Source organism: Theropithecus gelada, chromosome 16, assembly GCF_003255815.1.
Source record: "Theropithecus gelada isolate Dixy chromosome 16, Tgel_1.0, whole genome shotgun sequence".
In the NCBI taxonomy this organism is placed as follows: domain Eukaryota; kingdom Metazoa; phylum Chordata; class Mammalia; order Primates; family Cercopithecidae; genus Theropithecus; species Theropithecus gelada.
In genome coordinates this window covers 42,600,598-42,620,390 of record NC_037684.1, presented here as the reverse complement: position 1 = coordinate 42,620,390, position 19,793 = coordinate 42,600,598, and the positions used below count along the sequence as shown (strand labels likewise).

General features: G+C 36.0%; 1 protein-coding gene across 1 annotated transcript in view; it reads left to right on the top strand.

The window, feature by feature from the left end:
* ABCA10 (ATP binding cassette subfamily A member 10) overlaps nt 1-19,793 on the top strand; it is an 80,447-nt gene that overhangs the window by 13,923 nt on the left and 46,731 nt on the right. Inside the window, exons 9-14 of the mRNA XM_025362437.1 lie at nt 750-897; nt 12,034-12,202; nt 17,196-17,254; nt 18,329-18,439; nt 18,833-19,008; nt 19,208-19,327. Coding sequence (XP_025218222.1) covers nt 750-897; nt 12,034-12,202; nt 17,196-17,254; nt 18,329-18,439; nt 18,833-19,008; nt 19,208-19,327 — 783 coding nt within the window. The remainder of the gene's footprint in view (nt 1-749; nt 898-12,033; nt 12,203-17,195; nt 17,255-18,328; nt 18,440-18,832; nt 19,009-19,207; nt 19,328-19,793) is intronic.

The window sequence follows — 19,793 nt, the reverse complement described above, 5'->3', positions numbered from 1 at the left end:
TTTGGCCCCCCCCCCCCGCCAAATTTCTTTTATATTTAAAGAATTTTTTTTTTTTTTTTTTTTTTTTTTTTTTTTTTTTTTTTTTGAGACGGAGTCTTGCTGTGCTCCCAGGCTGGAGTGCAGTGGCGTGATCTCGGCTCACTGCAAGCTCCGCCTCCCGGGTTCACGCCATTCTCCCGCCTCAGCCTCCCAAGTAGCTGAGACTACAGGCGCCCGCCACCACGCCCGGCTAGTTTTTTGTATTTTTAGTAGAGACGGGGTTTCACCATGTTAGCCAGGATAGTCTCGATCTTCTGACCTCGTGATCCACCCGCCTCGGCCTCCCAAAGTGCTGGGATTACAGGCTTGAGCCACTGCGCCCGGCCTCTGCAATATCTTATACTTAGAATTTTTATGTTTCTTTAAATGGGCTCCAATTGTGTTGCCCACTTCAAGTTTTCCTTCCAAAGTATGTTATATTTGGTTGCTTGTCCACTTCTCCCTATTTTCTTTGTCAAAATACCCATGATTAATGATACAGTTACATTTCTCTTTTCTGTTTTACTTTCATGTATAGCATTTTACAGTTTTGTGAGAATACTTCTATTTTTAAAAAGCAGCAATACTAGTAGCACCTTTACTGTGCATATTTGAAAAGGTATTAAAATATTAATTACATATGTCTAGGTACCACCTTTTTTAAAAAAATACATTGTTTTATATAGTTTTATAAGTTCATCTAACATTTTATTTTTTCTTTTAAATCTCAGATTACACACCTGGATAATTACTTAAGTGGTGTTATTTTTCCTGATCCCTCTGGGGATTCGTATATAATGATAGCCACTTTCTTCATTTTGGCATTTGATGCTCTTTTCTATTTGATATTAACATTGTATTTTGAGCGAGTTTTACCTGGTAAGTTAATAGTGTGGTTAAAGTTAAATTTAAAGCAATTGTCTTTCTTAAAACATATATTAATACCTGTTTATTTGTAAGTTAAGAAGCATTTCTGATAGTAGAGAAGAAAAATTTTCAAAACAATAGAATTTCCTCATTTCCATTTTACTATGTAATGGTATGAACTGAATTATTTTTAAACATAATTTTAATTAAAAAGAACTGTGTTTATTTGGTTTTTGTCTTTCGTAAAGGTAGGATATATGTGTCGGTGTGTGTTTTGGTTGGAGAGAGGGAGGGAAACACTTAAATCAGCTATGGAATAATGATGCTTTTGAGTGCTTCAGTTGAACTCACTTATGTAAAATAGTTCATTAATTGGTTCTTGCTAATATTTGGCTCAAGTATACTTGTTCTTCCGAATCTCAAAACTATGAAGAGGGAAACACAATATGAAGTTAATGGATTCGATTTTGTGCCACTGTGGTCTGTAAACGGGTGGGAATAGATATTCCATGCAAATGGACACAGGAGTAGCTATTCTTATATCAGACAAAACAGACTTTAAAGCAAGTCTCTCCCTTTTGTGGAAACATCAGCCCAATAAGAGTGCTTTCTATAGTGTTATTAAAAGTAATAAAATAGGGGAGGGACCACAGAGTGAAGGAAACTCCTAACCGAACTTTGTAGTAACTTTGACTGAGCATGAATTTTCTTGAGCAGAATCGGAAGGGGCCAGGGTGGGAGTTGGTTAGGGGGTTGAACAGAAAGTGTCGACACTAGCACAGAAGCCACAGCCAAAGATGTGGGCAGATGGGGAGGGCCCAGCCAGGCCTGAGAGCCCTACTTGCTTTCTCAGCGGGGAGGCTTATAGCCTGGGGCAAGATCTCAGCCTAGCTCACTGGCTGCCTGAATATAAACTCAGTGCTGTTGTGGGGGCACAGCGGGAGTGAGACAGGCCTTGCTGACTGTGTGGGATCTGGGTGAGCCCTGCCACTCCTGGCTTTCCCCCACTTTCCTGGCTATCTGTATGATACAGAAGAAGTAGCCATAATTTCCCTGGGAACATAATTCCACTGGTCTGAGAACCACCCCCGGCAAACCTGTCCCCCACAGTGGTCAAAGCAAACCCCCAAGGAGAGTCTGAGCTCAGACGTGCCTAACCCTGCCCCCACCTGATGGTTTTTCTTTTACCCCACTGGTCTCTCTTCAGGAGACTCACCCAACACATAAGGACTCACATAAACTTAAGGTAAAGTGGTGGGAATAGATATTCCATACAAATGGACACAGGAGTAGCTATTCTTATATCAGACAAAACAGACTTTAAAGCAATAACTGTTAAAAAAGACAAAGAGGGACATTATATAATAATAAAAGGACTGGTCCAACAGGAAAATATCACAATCCTAAATCTATGTGCACCTAATACTGGAGCTCCCAAATTTATAAAAACAGTTATTACTAGACCTAAGAAATGAGATAAATGGCAACATGATGATAGTGGGGGACTTCAATACTCCACCAATAGCACTAAACAGGTCATCAAGATAGAAAGTTAACAAAGAAACAATGGTCTTAAGGTATACCCTAGAACAAACGAACTTAACAAATATTTACAGAATATTCTACCCAACAACTGCAGAATATACATTCTGTTCATCAGCACATGGAACCTTCTCCAAGGTAAACCATATGATAAGCAACAAAACAAGTCTCAATAAATCAACACTGTATCAAGTACTGTCTCAGACCACAATGGAACAAAATTGAAAATCAACTCCAAAAGGAATCCTCAGAACCATGCAAATACATGGAAATTAAATAACCTGCTCCTGAATGATTGTTGGGTCAACAATGAAATAAAAACAGAAATTTAAAAATTATTTCAACCTAATGATAATAGTGACACAACCTATCAAAACCCCTGCGATACAGCGAAAGCAGTGCTAATAAGAAAGTTCATAGCATAATATACCTACATCAAAAAGTCTGAAAGAGCACAAATAGACAATCTAAGGTCACACCTCAAGGAACCAGAGAAACAAAAACAAACCAAACCCAAACCCAGCAGAAGAAAAGAAATCACCAAGATCAGGGCAGAACTAAATGAAATTGAAACAAAAAATACTAAAAATAAATGAAACGAAAAGCTGGTTATTTGAAAAGTTTAACAAAATCGATAGACCACTAGCAAGATTCACCAAGAGAGAAGATCCAAATATGCTCAATTTGGAATGAAATGAGAGATATTACAACTGATAACACAGAAGTACAAAAGATCATTCAAGGCCACTATGGACACCTTTATGTGCAAAAACTATGAAACCTAGAGGAGATGGATACATTCCTGGAAATATATAACCCTTCTAGATTAAACCAAGAAGAAATAGAAACTCTGAACAGATCAATAACAAGCAGTGAGATTGAAGTGGTAATTAAAATATTCCCCCCTCAAAAAGATGAATTCATAGCTGAATTCTGTCAGACACTCAAAGAAGAGTTGGTACCTATCCTATTGACACTATTTCAAAAGATAGAGAAAGAGGGAATCCTCCCTAAATCATTCTGTGAAGCCAGGATCACCCTAATACCAAAACCAGGAAAGGACATAACAAAAAAAGAAAGCTACAGACCAATATCTCTGATGAACATTAGATGCTCTCAACCAACAAGTGGATAAAGAAAATGCGGTGTGTGTATATATATAGATCATACACATATATGATATATATGATGTGTATATATATATATGATATATATATACCATAGGATACTACTCAGCCATTAAAGAGGAATAAAATAATGGCATTATTTAAGGCTGGTTCCCTATTTTTGCAATTGCAAATTGTGCTGCAATAAACATTCATATGCAAGTGTCTTTTTCATGTAGTGATTTCTTTTCCTCTGGGTAGATAACTAGTAGTGGGACTGCTGGATCAAAGGGTAGTTCCACTTTTAGCTCTTTAAGGAATCTCCATAGTGGTTGTACAAGTTTACGTTCCCATGAGCCATGTAAATGTGTTCCCTTCTCATGACATCTGTGCCAACATCTATTCTTTTTTTATTTTTTAAATTATGGCCATTTTGCAGGAGTAAGGTGGTATTGCAAAAATATGGGATGAGCCCAAATGCCCATCCATCAATGAGTGGGTAAAGAAAATGTGGCATATATATGTATCATTATATGAATGTGTGTATATATGTATTTATTAAATATATATTTTATATATATATATATAAATAAATAAAATACTACTCAGGCATAGAAGGAATGAAATAATGGCATTTGCAGCAACCTAGATGGAGTCAGAGACCATTATTCTAAGTGAAGTTAACTCAGGAATGGAAAACCAAACATCATATGCTCTTGCTTATAAGTGGGAGCTAAGCTATGAGGATGCAAAAGCATGTGAATAATATAATGAACTTTGGGGACTTGGAGGGAAGGATGAGGGGTTGAAGGATAAAAGACTACACATTGGATGCAGTGTACACTGCTCGGGTGATGTGTACAGCGAAATCTCAGAAATAACCACTAAATAACTTATCCATGTAACCAAACATCACCTGTTCCCCCAAAACTATTGAAACAATAATAATAATAATAATAAAGTAATAGCATAAGCTCTACAGATAGCTTTTAAATGACTATAAAATTTGTAAATAGTGTGTACACATATAATCCTAAAAACTAACGTACAGTCATGTGCTGCATAATGATGTTTTGGTCAGTGATGGAGTACAGGTACCACAGTGGTCACATAAGATCATAATCCCATATTTTTACTGTACCTTTTCTATGTTTAGATGTGATAAGATAGAGATACCATTGTGTTACAGTTTCCTACAGTATACAGTACAGTAACATGCTGTACAGGTTTGTAGTCTAGGAGCCGTGGACTACCATATAGCCTAGGTGTGTAGTAGACTATATCATTTAGGTTTATAGAGTACACTCTATGGTGTTTGCACAATGACAAAATCACACATTTCTCAGAAGGTATCCCCATCATTCAGGACACATGACTGTACTTATTTAGCTCCATAAAAAATCCATGTTTTCCTCACACATAATTTCTTACATGTCAGAATCTATTACTGTCATTTCAAACGCTACTTATTTTAGTATATTCATCTGGTTTCTAAATCAGGTATTTTATTTGAAAAATATTTATGGCCTTCTTCTAGACTTGTTTTGTTAGGTTAATCTTTATTATACTATCATTTACAGTTTAGTCCCTATGCTTCTTACTGGCAAATAATACAATTTTCTTTTTCAATTTCATGATGTATCATTTTCATGTGAGTAATTTCTTATGTATGTAGCAAATTGGCTTCAAAATTACTTTGAAAAATTATTCCTGTGAATAAATGAATTGAATTCTCTAATTAGATAAAGTTTCTTCTTTTGACTAAAGAGCAGCATGTAGCATACATAACCCATATAAAACTATCTTAACATGTTGCCCTAACTTGATACAGGTCACAGTGAAAGCACTCTCATATTTGATAATTTAAAAAATTACTTTATTGTTATTTTTCAAACAGGCAAAATGGAACTTCAAATCCTAAAGCTTGTCTACTTCTGTATGCACTCATTCTGTCACTTATACATATGGCAAGAGCATTAAAAACACCCTGTTCTCTAAATTCTTTTTTTTTTTTGAAGACAGGGTCTCCCTGTTACCCAGGCTGAAGTGGAGTGGTGCCATCATAGCTCAGTGCAGCCTTAACCTCCCAGGTTCAAACTATCCTTCCACCTCAGCCTCCTCCGTAGCTGGGACCACAGACATGTGCCACCACACCAGACTAATTATTTTTTTTTAATTTTTTCGTAGAGGTGGGGTCTTGCTGTGTTGCCCAGGCTGGTCTCAAACTCCTGGCCTCAAGCGATCCTCCCACCTTGGCCACCTAAAGTGCTGGGATTACAAATGTGAGCCACTGTGCCTGGCATCTAAATTCTTAAAAGTGCCCTTTAACTAATTGGTTTAGGCTCTGCTCTATTTTCTCATTGCTTTCTTCCTTTTGGAATCTCTTGTTTTAGCCTTTGTCCATCATTTGTTACCCTTTGTAATATAAATCAAATTAATTTTCTTTAGCCCCCAAAACCCGGGAACCTAGCAGACAAAATTGGAATTCTTTGTAGTAGGTAGAGGAAGAAATAAGCTGTATTATTGCCAAGGTTAAAATTTTTTCTGTTTTACAATTCTGTGCCATATTCCTTTTTTCCCCTTTACTAAATTTTTGGTTTTCTGTAGTAAACATAATGTTTTTCCTAATACATTCTTATAAAATTTAATTAGTAATTCACTGTGTCTGTACTTCACTGACCACAAAACCTTTTTAAAAATAATTAATTTAATTGCCAAAAACTTGATATATTTACCATGTACAGATGATGTTTTGAAATAATATACATTGTGAACTTAGCCATATCTAATTAACATATCCATTACCTCACGTACTTATTTTTTTGTGGTGAGAACACTTAAAATCTACTCTCTTAGCAGTTTTCAAAATACATTGTTATTAAGTATAGTCACCATGTTGTACAGTGGGTCTCTTGAATTTATTCCTCCTACCTAACTAAAATTTTGTATCCTTTGACTAACAAACATCTTTCCAACCTCTCCAACCCCTGCCCTCTCCCCACCCCCTGCCAGGCCCTGGTAGCCAAGATTCTATTCTCTATTTCAGTTCATTCCACATTTTAGATTCTACATATAAGTGAGGTTATGTGGTATTTATATTTCTGTATCTGGCTTATTTTACTTAACATGATGTATCTCCAGATTCGTGCATGTTGTCACAAATGACAAAATTTCCTTCCGTTGACAAGCTAAATAGTATTCTATTGTACATATATATACCACAATTTATTTCTCCATTTATCCTTTGATGGACACTCAGTTTGTTTTTTCATATCTTGACTATTGTGAATAATGCTGCAGTGAATATGGGAGTGCAGATATCTCTTCAATGTAATGCTTTCATTTCCTTAGGATGTATACCAGAAGTGTAATTGCTCAATCATATGGTAGTTCTATTTTTACCTTTTTGGGAACCTCCATCATGTTTTTCATAACGGTTGTACTAATTTACATTTTCACCAACAGTGGCAAGGCTTCCCTTTTCTCCACATCCTTGCCAACACTTTTTACCCTTCATCTTTTCCATAGCATCCTTTCTAACAGATGTGAGGTGCTATCACATTGTGGTTTTAATTTGCATTTCCTTGATGATTAGTGATGTTGAGTACTTTTTCATATTCTTGTTGGCCATTTGTAAGTCTTCTTTTCAGAAATGTTTATTCAGGTCCTTTGCTCATTTTCAAATTGGGTTATTGTTTTCTTACTGTTGAGTTTGCTGCATATTTTGTATATTAACCTCTTATCAGATGTATCATTTGCAAATATTTTCTGTTTACTCTGTTGATTGCTTTCCTGGCTGTGCAAAAGCTTTTTAGTTTGATGTAATCTCATATGTCTACTTTTGTTTTGTTATTCATGCTTCTGGGGTCCTATCCAAAAAAAATCATTGCCCAGACCAATGTCATGAAGCTCCGCCTCCTCCCCCACCCCCATTTCTTTCTAGTAGTTTTACAGTTTAGGGTTTTACTTTTAAGTCTTTACTTCATTTTGAATTGATTTTTGTACAGATATTCCTCAACTTACAATGGGATTTCATCCCAATAAACCCATTGTAAAGTTGAAAAATTATAAGTTGAAGCTTTGCAAGTTGGGATCAATTTGTATATGGTGTGAGACAGAGTCTACATCAAACTAAAATGCTTTTTGCACAGACACGAAACAATCTCTCATTTCCTCAAGTGGAGGGTATCTGTTTTCGTGTTGTGCTGCCTGACAGATTGGGAAGGGGTGGCACAGGTTTTGCAAAACTGTCTTTTCTGCCCTCTTCAATGCACCTTTTCTTATTTCTGAGCTACTACACTCAGGTGCTGTACTCAGTCACCTGGTTTTCTTAGCGCTTGTGAAGGTATTTTTGAGTGGATAGTTGTTTCAAGTTAATGTTTCTGCTAGGGAACAAGTGCTGGGAAGTCCCATTACACACCTTATTGATGTCTGCTATACCAACTTCATTTTTTTTTTTCATTTAAATGATACCTCTGAGCATGTCAGGGGACAAATTTTACATAGAATGTTTTGTTTAAAAGAAAAGTATTATTCTAGAATCACATTTTCTGTATCATTTGTATCTACCTAATGTCTGGAGGTCCTAAATTTAAGGTAAGTTTCTATAACACGATGATGGGTTTTTAAGCTTTAATAAGAACAATAATGTTCTTTGTTCACAGACATTGTATGCTCAAATCCCATCTACTATGAAGCTCAGTTATAACAGTTAGATATAAAGATAGAAACTCCAGACTTATGATAATTCTAGGGATATTACATTTGTGCTTTTACTATTTCCCCTTCCTGATCTTCTGTTGTGATTAGAATTACAAGTTTTACATGCAACTGAGAGCTTTTTGATCATTAATATGGTAACACAAATTCCTCATCTCTAGAATTTAATTAGCATTTTAATAGGCAACATTTTCATGTTTCTTTAAGTCCTTCACTTATTCATAGTCATCTTGTTTTTCTTTTCCAATATTCCCCCAGCCTCACTGCCCAGAAGCACAAGTAATCTTTAAACCTGGGAAAACTGAATTTGACTTTTTCCTTTCAATTCCTGTTTGTATAATCTATACTTTTAATAATCAGCTTTTAGTTCATTATTTAATCCAGAACACGCATCTTAGAGGTGCCGAAACAGTGATCTAGAGAAGTTATACGACTGGCCAAGAACACATTTAGCAGAATTTGGACTAGAACTTTGAAACTCTGACCTAATGCTCATGTTATCCAGGCTGGTCTAAAACTCCTGGCCTCAAGCCATTTAGCTGCCTTGGCCTCCCAAAGTGCTGAAATTACAGGCGTGAGCCACTGTGCCTGGTCAATCTAAATTTTTATAAGCATCTTTCAAATCTTTATTTTTAGACCAGGTTATATGTAAATGTTTTTACATTTATAATTCTTTTACTGAACCAAAACAAGCTAAGAATTGCTAATGATATCTATACCAATTAGACATCAGATTTAATCTACTTAACCATTTAAAATGTAACTGCTTATTGAAGCCTATGATGGGTTAAGAGTCTGAGTCTTCAAGGCTTTTGCAGTTATCATTGGAAATACTTATGTAAATTAGTAGTTAAATGTAGTGTAAGAAGTGTAATAAGAGAGGATACCACAAAGTTCCATGAGAGGGTAAGTTCTAGGGTTGTCAAATTAGAAAAGGCATGGAGGAAACACCTCAAATTGCATTTAGAGGATAAGTAAGTTTATCTTGTGGAGAAGAGTCTTAAAAACAAATCATCTGAAAGAATCTTGAAAACACATTTTGTCTACAGTCATATTGTCAACAGCATGTATGCTCAGCAATACATTTTAATTTTCTTCCTTTCTATATCCTTTCCTATTTGACAGCAGTTATCCAGCCATAGAGTCAACAGCAAGTATGCTCAGCAATGTGAAATAGTATATCATAAGGGAAATTAAAAATTGTTTGGCAGAGTTGGTGCATAGTAGGAGACTGTGATGTAGAAATTATTAACCAGTGTACAAGAATTACTGGGAGATTTTTCCAGATGCACATGCTTGTGCACATTACACTATAGCATGTAAAGATCCCTGAGATTCTGAGGCTTGTCTCCAATAAGCCCCTCTATAGGTACCTGGTCATAATTTTCACTTGATACGGCATGTACAGAATTTTGGATTGTGTCCACTTGGGCAACTCAAGTATTGGTGATGATCGCTGACAAAATTTTCACCTTGTCAGATAAGAGAAAGAATGTGAAATTTATTTATATATCTTAATTCTTTAATTTGAAGTTGTCTTCTCTATTGTGAGATCATAGCTTTTCTCTATCTGTATTTTGTAGTGAAAATATTTCATTTTTGCAGTGATGGTTATAGCATAACAGATAGGCTTTTAAACTATCCTTAACACAATATATTTGTGTCTTGAAATATTGTTTGTATACAAAATCCAAAAGCGTTAGAACAACTGATGCAAAAAATGGAGAGAGACTGAAGTAGTAGTGTATGTAGGCTCTTTCACTGGTTAGATTTGCATTTTAGGAAGCTCTCTCTGGCAGCTGCATGAAGAATGGGCTGAAAGCAGGTGGATACTAATCTGTTTGAGAGGATCAAATTAAGATGTCATTGTAATGTAAAGGGGAGAACAGATTCACGAAATTTTTAGGTAATAGAAACAATCTGATTTGGTGGTTAATTATATAGAAGTTGGGGGAGGTGAGAGAGAGGGAAAAGAGGTGAGGATGGCTCACTGGTTTCTGGCTTTGGCTACTAGAGGTGAGGCACTAACGAGGACAGGCAACAACTACAGTAGTAGCAAAACAAGAATATAAAACATTAGTTTGATTTTTGATATGTTTTTTAAAATACTATAGTTTCTATGAATAAAATGAATTCATTTTTGAATTTTAATTTGTTTCCCCTTCTAAAATTTTTGCTTTGTTTTTTCATAGTATAATTTCTCTTTTTGGCTAGTTCAACTCTAGATGTGTTTACATATTTTCGTTTTTGAACATTTCTTCTCTCCCACATAATATCTCTAAAACCACAATACTATTTTCATTTCTCTTGTCAAAGAATTTCTATCTAGGCCGGGCGCGGTGGCTCAAGCCTGTAATCCCAGCACTTTGGGAGGCCGAGGCGGGTGGATCACGAGGTCAGGAGATCGAGACCATCCTGGCTAACATGGTGAAACCCCGTCTCTACTAAAAATACAAAAAACTAGCCGGGCGTGGTGGCGGACGCCTGTAGTCCCAGCTACTCGGAGGCTGAGGCAGGAGAATGGCGTGAACCTGGGAGGCGGAGCTTGCAGTGAGCCGAGATCGCGCCACTGCACTCCAGCCTGGGTGACACAGCTCGAGACTCCGTCTCAAAAAAAAAGAATTTCTATCTATAACTTGTCCATTCTTTCCCATACATTTTTCTACATGTCATCAGCATCTTTTGCTTTCATATATCAAGAAGTTTATATGTTCTGTCTCTTCTTTAGCTCTTCTTTTGCTCAGCTTCATCCCCCTACATTATATTAACTTTCAGTAACAGCTTGCAGTAAAATATTACCTGTGAAAATTCTGTATTCTTTTAATTATCCTATAGTTTCTGAAAAATCTTTTAAATTTCCTCCTCTTACCACCAATAAATTCCTGTTTTGTGGATATATCATTAAAACACCATCTCATATTATTCTCTTTCCTTCTTTAGATCTGCAGCTGTAGTTTCTACTCTAATAGATAAAAGTCCATTTAACTGTCAAGCCATTTTTACTTGATTATACGTAGAGCCCCTTCTACTGGGGAATGATATGAACTATCTCTTGATACAGATCCCTGTATAATTCCAGGTCATAAAAAGTCAAAGAATTATCTATGTATCTGGTTGAAAAAATTTATATAAAATAAAACATAAGAAGACTTATGGCAGAAACAATTTAATCTGTGTTTAATTTTTCTAATGAATTAAAAATATTTCCCATCCCTCTTACATATGATCCTTTAATTTTAATTTTCTTCCTTTCTATGTCTTTTTCCTATTTGACAAAAGTTATCCAGCCATATGTCTACCTTTACATTCTTAATATGTTCATTTTTGTGCTTTTGTTGTATTCTTAGGACTCAGAAAAAAGATCTCTTTTAATTTACGATGAATTATATACTCACTATTTTCAATATTTTTTCTATATTATCAAAATAATATGTCTGCATATGCTGTGGCAGGATCAGCTTACACATCTCTTTTTTTAGCATCCGAATGTCTGGAAATCCAAAAAATGACGTTCTTGATGTTTGATATGATTCCCTACAGCTAGAACTGTATTCCCTCTCATGAGCGCTTTTACTTTTCTCAATCACCACTGATAACTTATTGAAAGCCACAGCTCTGTCTTAACTTTAATGCACCTGTAATGGTTTATTTTGAACATTATAAATGTAAATGCCCAAGGTAATAAATTAAGTTCAAAATTTATAGCAAGTAAAGGACAGATGTTCCTTTTTATTAGTGTGGTTTAATTGATGCAATATGTAATTGTATCTTTATTTGTTAGATAAAGATGGCCATGGGGATTCTCCATTATTTTTCCTTAAGTCTTCCTTTTGGTCCAAACATCAAAATACTCATCATGAAATCTTTGAGAATGAAATAAATTCTGAGCATTCCTCTGATGACTCTTTTGAACCGGTTTCTCCAGAGTTCCATGGAAAAGAAGCCATAAGGTAACTAAGAAATTATGTGACCGTGTACACTTATAGGTAAAAGCTTAATAAATGAAGCTGCAGGTCAAATGTTGATACAGATGATGTGTTCTTTTCTTTTTATTATTCTCTGCCATCATCTTAAATTCCTCTCATTCACCATTTTCAAAGTAAAAACTGTTGATACTATCAACAGTAAAATTTAAGAGACCTATCATTTTCTTGCCTCTCATCTTCTGTCTTCCATCTTATCATCTCCCACCACTTACACTCCCTCTCTGCTTTGTCTTCTAACACACACATACATCTGTGTTATGTATATGTATACATATGCAGTATATAAGTATATATTATACATGTGTTTCAAACTTAGGCTATCTTCCTTTAGGGAGTATAGGGACTGAAATTTGAAGTCAAAAGGTCTCTTCACAATTTAATAGCTTTGTGACTTTCAGTTAAACTATATGAGCCATCTAAGCTTCTTTTTCTTTTTTTTTTTTTTTTTTTTTTGAGACGGAGTCTTGCTCTGTAGCCCGGGCTGGAGTACAGTGGCCAGATCTCAGCTCACTGCAAGCTCCACCTCCCGGGTTTATGCCATTCTCCTGCCTCAGCCTCCGGAGTAGCTGGGACTATAGGCGCCCGCCACCTCACCCGGCTAGTTTTTTGTATTTTTTAGTAGAGACAGGGTTTCACCATGTTAGCCAGGATGGTCTCGATCTCCTGACCTCGTGATCCGCCCGTCTCGGCCTCCCAAAGTGCTGGGATTACAGGCTTGAGCCACCGTGCCCGGCTAAGCTTCTTTTTCATTCATTTCTAAGAATATATGGCCAGGTGCAGTGGCTCACACCTATAATCCCAGTACTTTGGTAGACCCAGGTGGGCGGATCACTTGAACTCAGGAGTTTGAGACAAGTCTGAGCAACATGACGAAACTCTGTCTTTACAAAAAATACAAAAATTAGCCAGGTATGGTGGTGCGTGCCTGTAGTCCCAGCTACTGGGGAGGCTGTCCGTGGGAGGATGGCTTGAGCCCAAGAGGTGGAGTTTGAGCCAATATGGTACCACTTGCACTCCAGCCTGGGCGACAGACCCAGACCCTGTCTCAAAAATAAATAAATGAATAAATAGAATAGAATGCCTCTCTTTCATCTTTAATAATATAAATAATAAGACAATTTAGCATATATGCCTGTTACGTAATAGGGACTGCATAAATGTTAGTTGTACATTCAAACTGGTTTGATTGACTGAAAGTATACAAATAAGAAATAATGCAGGGAGAACCATCAGTAAAAGATTCTGCTATAATTTAGTGCATACTTCCCTAGGTGTTTGCATATTTTATTCAAGATTTTTGGGCAATATTCTTAAGTGGCATTCTATTTATGTAAAGGTATCTTTTTAAAAGTATTTTTTCAGGAGACAGTAGATCATAGTGATTATGATGTAGTCTGTAGATTTAAACCAACTGGTTTGAATCCTGGCTTTGCCCCTTATTAATTTCAGCTAAAGTATTAACCTCCTTTGCATCAATTTCTTCATCTTAAAAATGAGCATAACAATAATAGACAATTTGTCATAAAAAGTCAATGAGCTATCACATGTAAAGCTTTTACATGGCTCATTGCTAGGTATTCAATAAATATTAGCTATTAGGAATATCCCAAATATACTAAATCAGTTAGACCAATATCAATTCACCTTATTTTGAAACAGATATGTAGGTGATTGGTGAAAGTATCTGGGAGCAGTGGGAAATGAGGAAGGAGACAACAGGAGAAGGAGAATACTATAACCTAACATGAAAAGATCAAGGTGAAAGTTCTCTATTCCCTGGAGTTGAGGAAATTTCTCAAATTCTATAATTTTTAGTAGTCTTTCAAGTCCTATCTCCTGCATGAAGACTTTTATAGTTATTCTGTAGCTATAGTTTATCACTTTCTTTGCTATTAATTCTGATAGTAATTACATTGACAACAGAAAATTTAGTGTTGTTGCACATAACAAATTAAATTAGGACTAAATTATATTATTTCCTCCTTTGTCAGGCCAAAAGCTCATCTTTTAGGGCATGGTTCAATAAATGCCCAGAATCATGAGTTTGATCCATATTCATCCAGTGAACAATGGAGATGGTGTGGTTGTATGGTGTGAAGAGAGGTTATTTGGGTCTCCTAAGTGGTTGATGTTAGCCATCCTATTCAGTGGTCTTAGGTCTAATTTGCCCTTATGACGTTAATGTGAATTGAGTATACTTTCAGGTAAATGTGACAGTTCTAGCTTGTCTAAACCTGCATACAGTGTCATCTACCTTGATGTTCCCCCTGTCTGTACCTAGAGATACAGGGAACATCCTATAGGAAGTGGCCTAACATACCTGAAACCAGCAACTCTTTGATCATTCTGGACCAGACTGTTACTGCTGACAAATTAATTACTTTGTTAATTTATTCATCATTAATCAACCCCTCTCCTAGAATTAGGATACAGAGATTAATGATAGTCTTTAACCTCAGGAAGTGCAGAGTCTAGGGAAATAGACACTAAAATAGATAACTGATAAAAGAAGTAGTAGAGATGGACACAGATAATTAAAAGAAATAAAGAAGGATCATCCAACCCAGTGTAGTATAGTGGGGAAAGTCAAAAGGAGGTGACTCTTAAGGTGAGTCTTATGAAAGAGAAGGGTCTTGGTCATATAAAGTATGGTGGGGTATGTGAAGGTCCTTCCATACATAGAATATGGCATAAGCCACCTAGTAGAGCAAGAGACAGTGTGTATGTCTAGGGAACACAAGGAACTGACATTTCTGACCTTAAAGTACAAGAAAAGAGAGAGGTAAACTTTAAGATGTAGGGATCAAATCAGATCATGGAAGATTTTGCTTGCCAAGGTAAGGAGATTAGGCTATCCTGTATAGTGTGGGGAATCACTGAATGATTTTTAAGGAGGCAAATTAGGTAACCAGAACTTTGATAGATCACTTTGGCAGCTTTATGAAGAATGGATTTGAGGGTGATGCAACTGAAGAAATAGAAATATTTAGGGTACTTTATCAGTCTAGGTCTGGTCAGGAAAAGTGAGTTGCTGAAAATATTGTGGGAGCAAAGTGGTTTAATACAGGAACTAGGGATTCACAAATATACAAGAGTTAGAGGAGAGAAGGTTAAGTTACAGCCAGAAAGTCGGGAAATAGCCACTGAGGACCTTACCCTGATGCATAGAAACGGGTGTTTTTCAAGAAGTTTGTCGGTATACTGCCGCAAATGTCAGGGATTTTCTGGGAAATCTCTCACCAGTTATCTTAATCTGCAGTAGCAAAGCAGTACTTGTCAAGAAATGTGAGAAGCTGTTGCAAACCTCGAGCCTGCAAATATGCTTGGCTCACGTGAACCGAGAATAATGACCTTGCTTTATTTCTACTCTCCAAATCTTGCCCATGTCCTTCTCATTAGCAAAATCTGATACTGAAAAGAGGGTTCTGTGAAATCTAGTCCATGGTATGTCCTCTGCATTGCAGAAGAAAAGAGATTGTTGCTGATAGAAAAGGGATAATTGGCTGGGCGCGGTGGCTTACGCCTGTAATCCCAGCACTTTGGGAGGCCGAGGCGGGCGGATCACGAGGTCAGGAGATCAAGACCATCCTGGCTAACACGGTGAAACCCCGTCTCTACTAAAAATACAAAAAACTAGCCGGGCGCGGTGGTGGGCGCCTGTAGTCCCAGCTGCTTGGGAGGCTGAGGCAGGAGAATGGCGTGAACCCGGGAGGCGGAGCTTGCAGTGAGCCGAGATCGCGCCACCGCACTCCAGCCTGGGCGACAAAGCGAGACTCCGTCTCAGGGGATAATTAAAAATCTAGCACACAGGTCATAGCCCTGGTTGAGGTGAAAGATGAAAAGAGCCTGGGCAAGAAGGTAAAAGAAAAGTGGTAAAGAGATAAATTCAAATAGATTTATAAAGTTAAATTCATAAATTCTTGAAGTTAAATTGTAATAATTTTGTAGGTCACAGGATGGGGTGAAAAAGGGAGAGAGAGAGTTAAGGATGCCTCTCAGGCTCTTAGCTTGAGTTCCTGGGTAGATAGTAGAAATGCTAACTGAGATAGAGAATGGAAGTGGGCCGGTTTAGAGGAAAATATAATGCATTCAGTTTGATATCCAAGTGCACATATATAGTAAAAAGCAGAATATCTGAAACTTTGAAGAAATCTCTAAAACACAAATTTGGGAATCATCAGAATTTAGGTAGCAGTTGAAGCCATGAGAATGGGTAAGATTGTATGGCAAAAGTTTGAGAATAAGAAAAATAATTGGTCAAGTATAGAATCCAATTTAAGGAGTCCATAAAGTATGCCAAAACGGAATAGTAAGAGGAAGATGTGGAAGCCAAAGTGTAGAAGCCAGGGAAGTAGAGACTTATGAAAAGAGTGAGTAATAGTTTAAAACAGTGATGAGGGATATCAAATAAGGACTAAAAAGTGTTCATTAGATTTGATAACTAGAATGGTCATTGATGAATTTCATTGAGAATAGTTTTTTGTGGAGTGGTAAGGTGAGAAGCTATATTGTCTTAGGCTTGGAAATAAATGTGGGATAAAGAAATGGAAATAGGGAGTAAAGATTATTATTTTGACAAATTTGCCTGTGAAAGATAATGATTGAGAGGATTTCAAGATTGAGGGAAAGCCTCTCTCCCTTTTTTTCTTTCTCTCCCTTCTTGCCTTCTTCTTTTTTTTTTTTTTTTTTTTTTTCATTTTTAGCTTTCCCTTATTCATTTGATAACTTAGAGAAATAGCTGGAATATATGAAATGCCAAGCTTTGTAAGAGTATTAGCAGGTCTGTGTAAATCTCTTTTGGGAGTGGTGAGGGGAGGGCTTTTTCTACTGCCCTCCTTAGGTCCCATTGAGAGTGATACCCTTTACTGTGAAGTTCCCTGACTTAGTTATGAACTGTAATCTGTGTTATTAATATTAGAAAATGCATTTACCTCCAAATTACTTCATCTTCTTTCAGAATCAGAAATGTTAAAAAAGAATATAATGGAAAGACTGGAAAAGTAGAAGCATTGCAAGGTAAAAAGAAAAACCTCATTGCTTGATAATGTTTTAAATTAAAACACAGAGACATTTTTGTGATCTGAAAATATAAATAATTATTGTGGAACATTAGAGAATAAATATGGAGAAAACAAAAAAATTAAAAATATGTTTATACCATGAAGGATAATCACCAAGAATATATTATCTTTTTTCTATATATACATTTATATATAAAATATTTTTTCAAAAATAGGAATGCACGGTTTATACCAGTTTATAATCTTTGACCTGACTTCCTCAAACTAAGCTTGAAGTATCAGTGAAATTGGTTTTACTTTCATAGAACTCTTCATCATCTGTTTTGGGCTGTGGTTTGCCTGATTTGTGACTCTCTGACAATCTAATTCACTCTATTTTCTGTCTTCAGAGAATCTCCTAAAATTTCTGGCATGCTAACTGAATTCTTGTTTTCTGATGGAGTTAAGTTTTCAAACATTAAAGAAAAAGTTGTCAAGCCTTAGGCACATATATGTGAAAATGCCTGTGACATGTCTTAGATCCCAGCAGATATTTCTAAATATCATGCCCATACTTTTGTGATATAAAACAGAATGATGACCAATACCAGGAGATACTTCACCAATGTTCTCCTTACCAATTCTACCTCCCTCCAAGTATGAAATAAACTCTCCCCCTTTTCTCTACACCCAGACTTTCTGTTTCTAGCTCTGCAAGCCTCAGGGAGACAATTTCTTAAACCACACTGCTTTCCTTTGCCTTGGAAGCAAATAAACTGTTTTGTTTTTATTCCTAGTAGTCTTTGCTTTATTAAATATTAAATGTATAGATTCTTTGACAGTCAAAGGATTTGAAGGAAGCAAGAAGGTAGGAATTTATATTCCCAGTCTTGATCCAATTTCTCCAGACAAATTGAAGCTTTGTCTTCATGAATACATCACTTATACAATTAAATGTATAATTTAATAGGGGATGTATTAAGATACCAATGAAATGAAATGCTGACATATATTTTACTTTTCCAATTTTAAGGTCCATTCCATCTGCATCTAATCCAAAATCTAATTTCCACATTTTATTCTAAAACAGGCATATTTTTTGACATATATGAAGGACAGATCACTGCAATACTTGGGCATGATGGAGCTGGTAAATCAACACTGCTAAACATTCTTAGTGGATTGTCTGTTTCTACAGAAGGTGAGAAAATAGTTTTACAAAGTAAGTTGGCTGAAAAAGCAAGTTGTAAATTGATTTGATTGTGTAAAAATTATTTCTGTATATTGGACTTGTTACACAGTTGAATAATTTAGAACAGGAAATATTTATCTTCTATGTACATAAATTCATGAAAACATTTGTATCTCTATTCCACTATTATTTGACATTCCATGTGTACTTTGCATTGCTGTGGACACATATTTATGTTAAGAGTAATCTGAATTATTCATTGTATTAATTATGCAATTGGAAAATGTGAAGTTTCTTTAATAAAAACAAGTTTTTTGAACAAAATCTAAATATTGACATATATTATCACTCTGCATAGAATTAACATTCTGGCAGTAAAGCCTTTTAAATTTCTATTTATAGGATCAACCACTATTTATAATACCCAACTCTCTGAAATAACTGCCATGGAAGAAATTAGACAGAACATTGGATTTTGTCCACAGTTCAATTTTCAATTTGACTTCCTCACTGTGAGAGAAAACCTCAGGGTATTTGCTAAAATAAAAGGGATTCAGCCAAAGGAAGTGGAACAAGAGGTAGAGGAATACATTAAAATTGATGGCTTTGGAAATAATTTACTTTTGACTATATTTTTTTTGTTCAGCTATTACTTTACTCTTTGATAGATAAAGCTTAATCAATGAAGTTCTACAATAAATTCTTTTCATTTTTAGAGAGTAAAAACTGCTTAAAATAAAATATTTGGTATTGCTAACACAGAGTTTTTTTTGATAGGTAAAAAGAATTATAATGGAATTAGATATGCAAAGCATTCAAGACATTATTGCTAAAAAATTAAGTGGTGGGCAGAAGAGAAAGCTAACATTAGGGATTGCCATCTTAGGAGATCCTCAGGTGAGAGAAAAAATGTATTTTTACAATTAATTTAGATTGGAGGATATACAACTATTATTAAAGTCCAACTTCTACTGTAATTACCAAATGTGAGGGAAAATTTATAATAAAGTACCAATCAAGCTTGTTAGGTGTCATGCGCGTCCATGTGAAGAGACCACCAAACAGGCTTTGTGTGAGCAATAAAGCTTTTTAATCACCTGGGTGCAGGTGGGCTGAGTCTGAAAAGAGAGTCAGCGAAGGGAGATAAGGGTGGGGCCGTTTTATAGGATTTGGGTAGATAAAGGAAAATTACAGTCAAAGGGGGATTGTTTTCTGGTGGACAGGAGTGGGGGTCACAAGGTGCTCAGTGGGGGAGTTTTTTGAGCCAGGATGAGCCAGGAAAAGGACTTTCACAAGGTAATGTCATCACTTAAGGCAAGGACTGACCATTTTCTTTTTTTTTTTTTTTTTTTTTTTTTTTTTT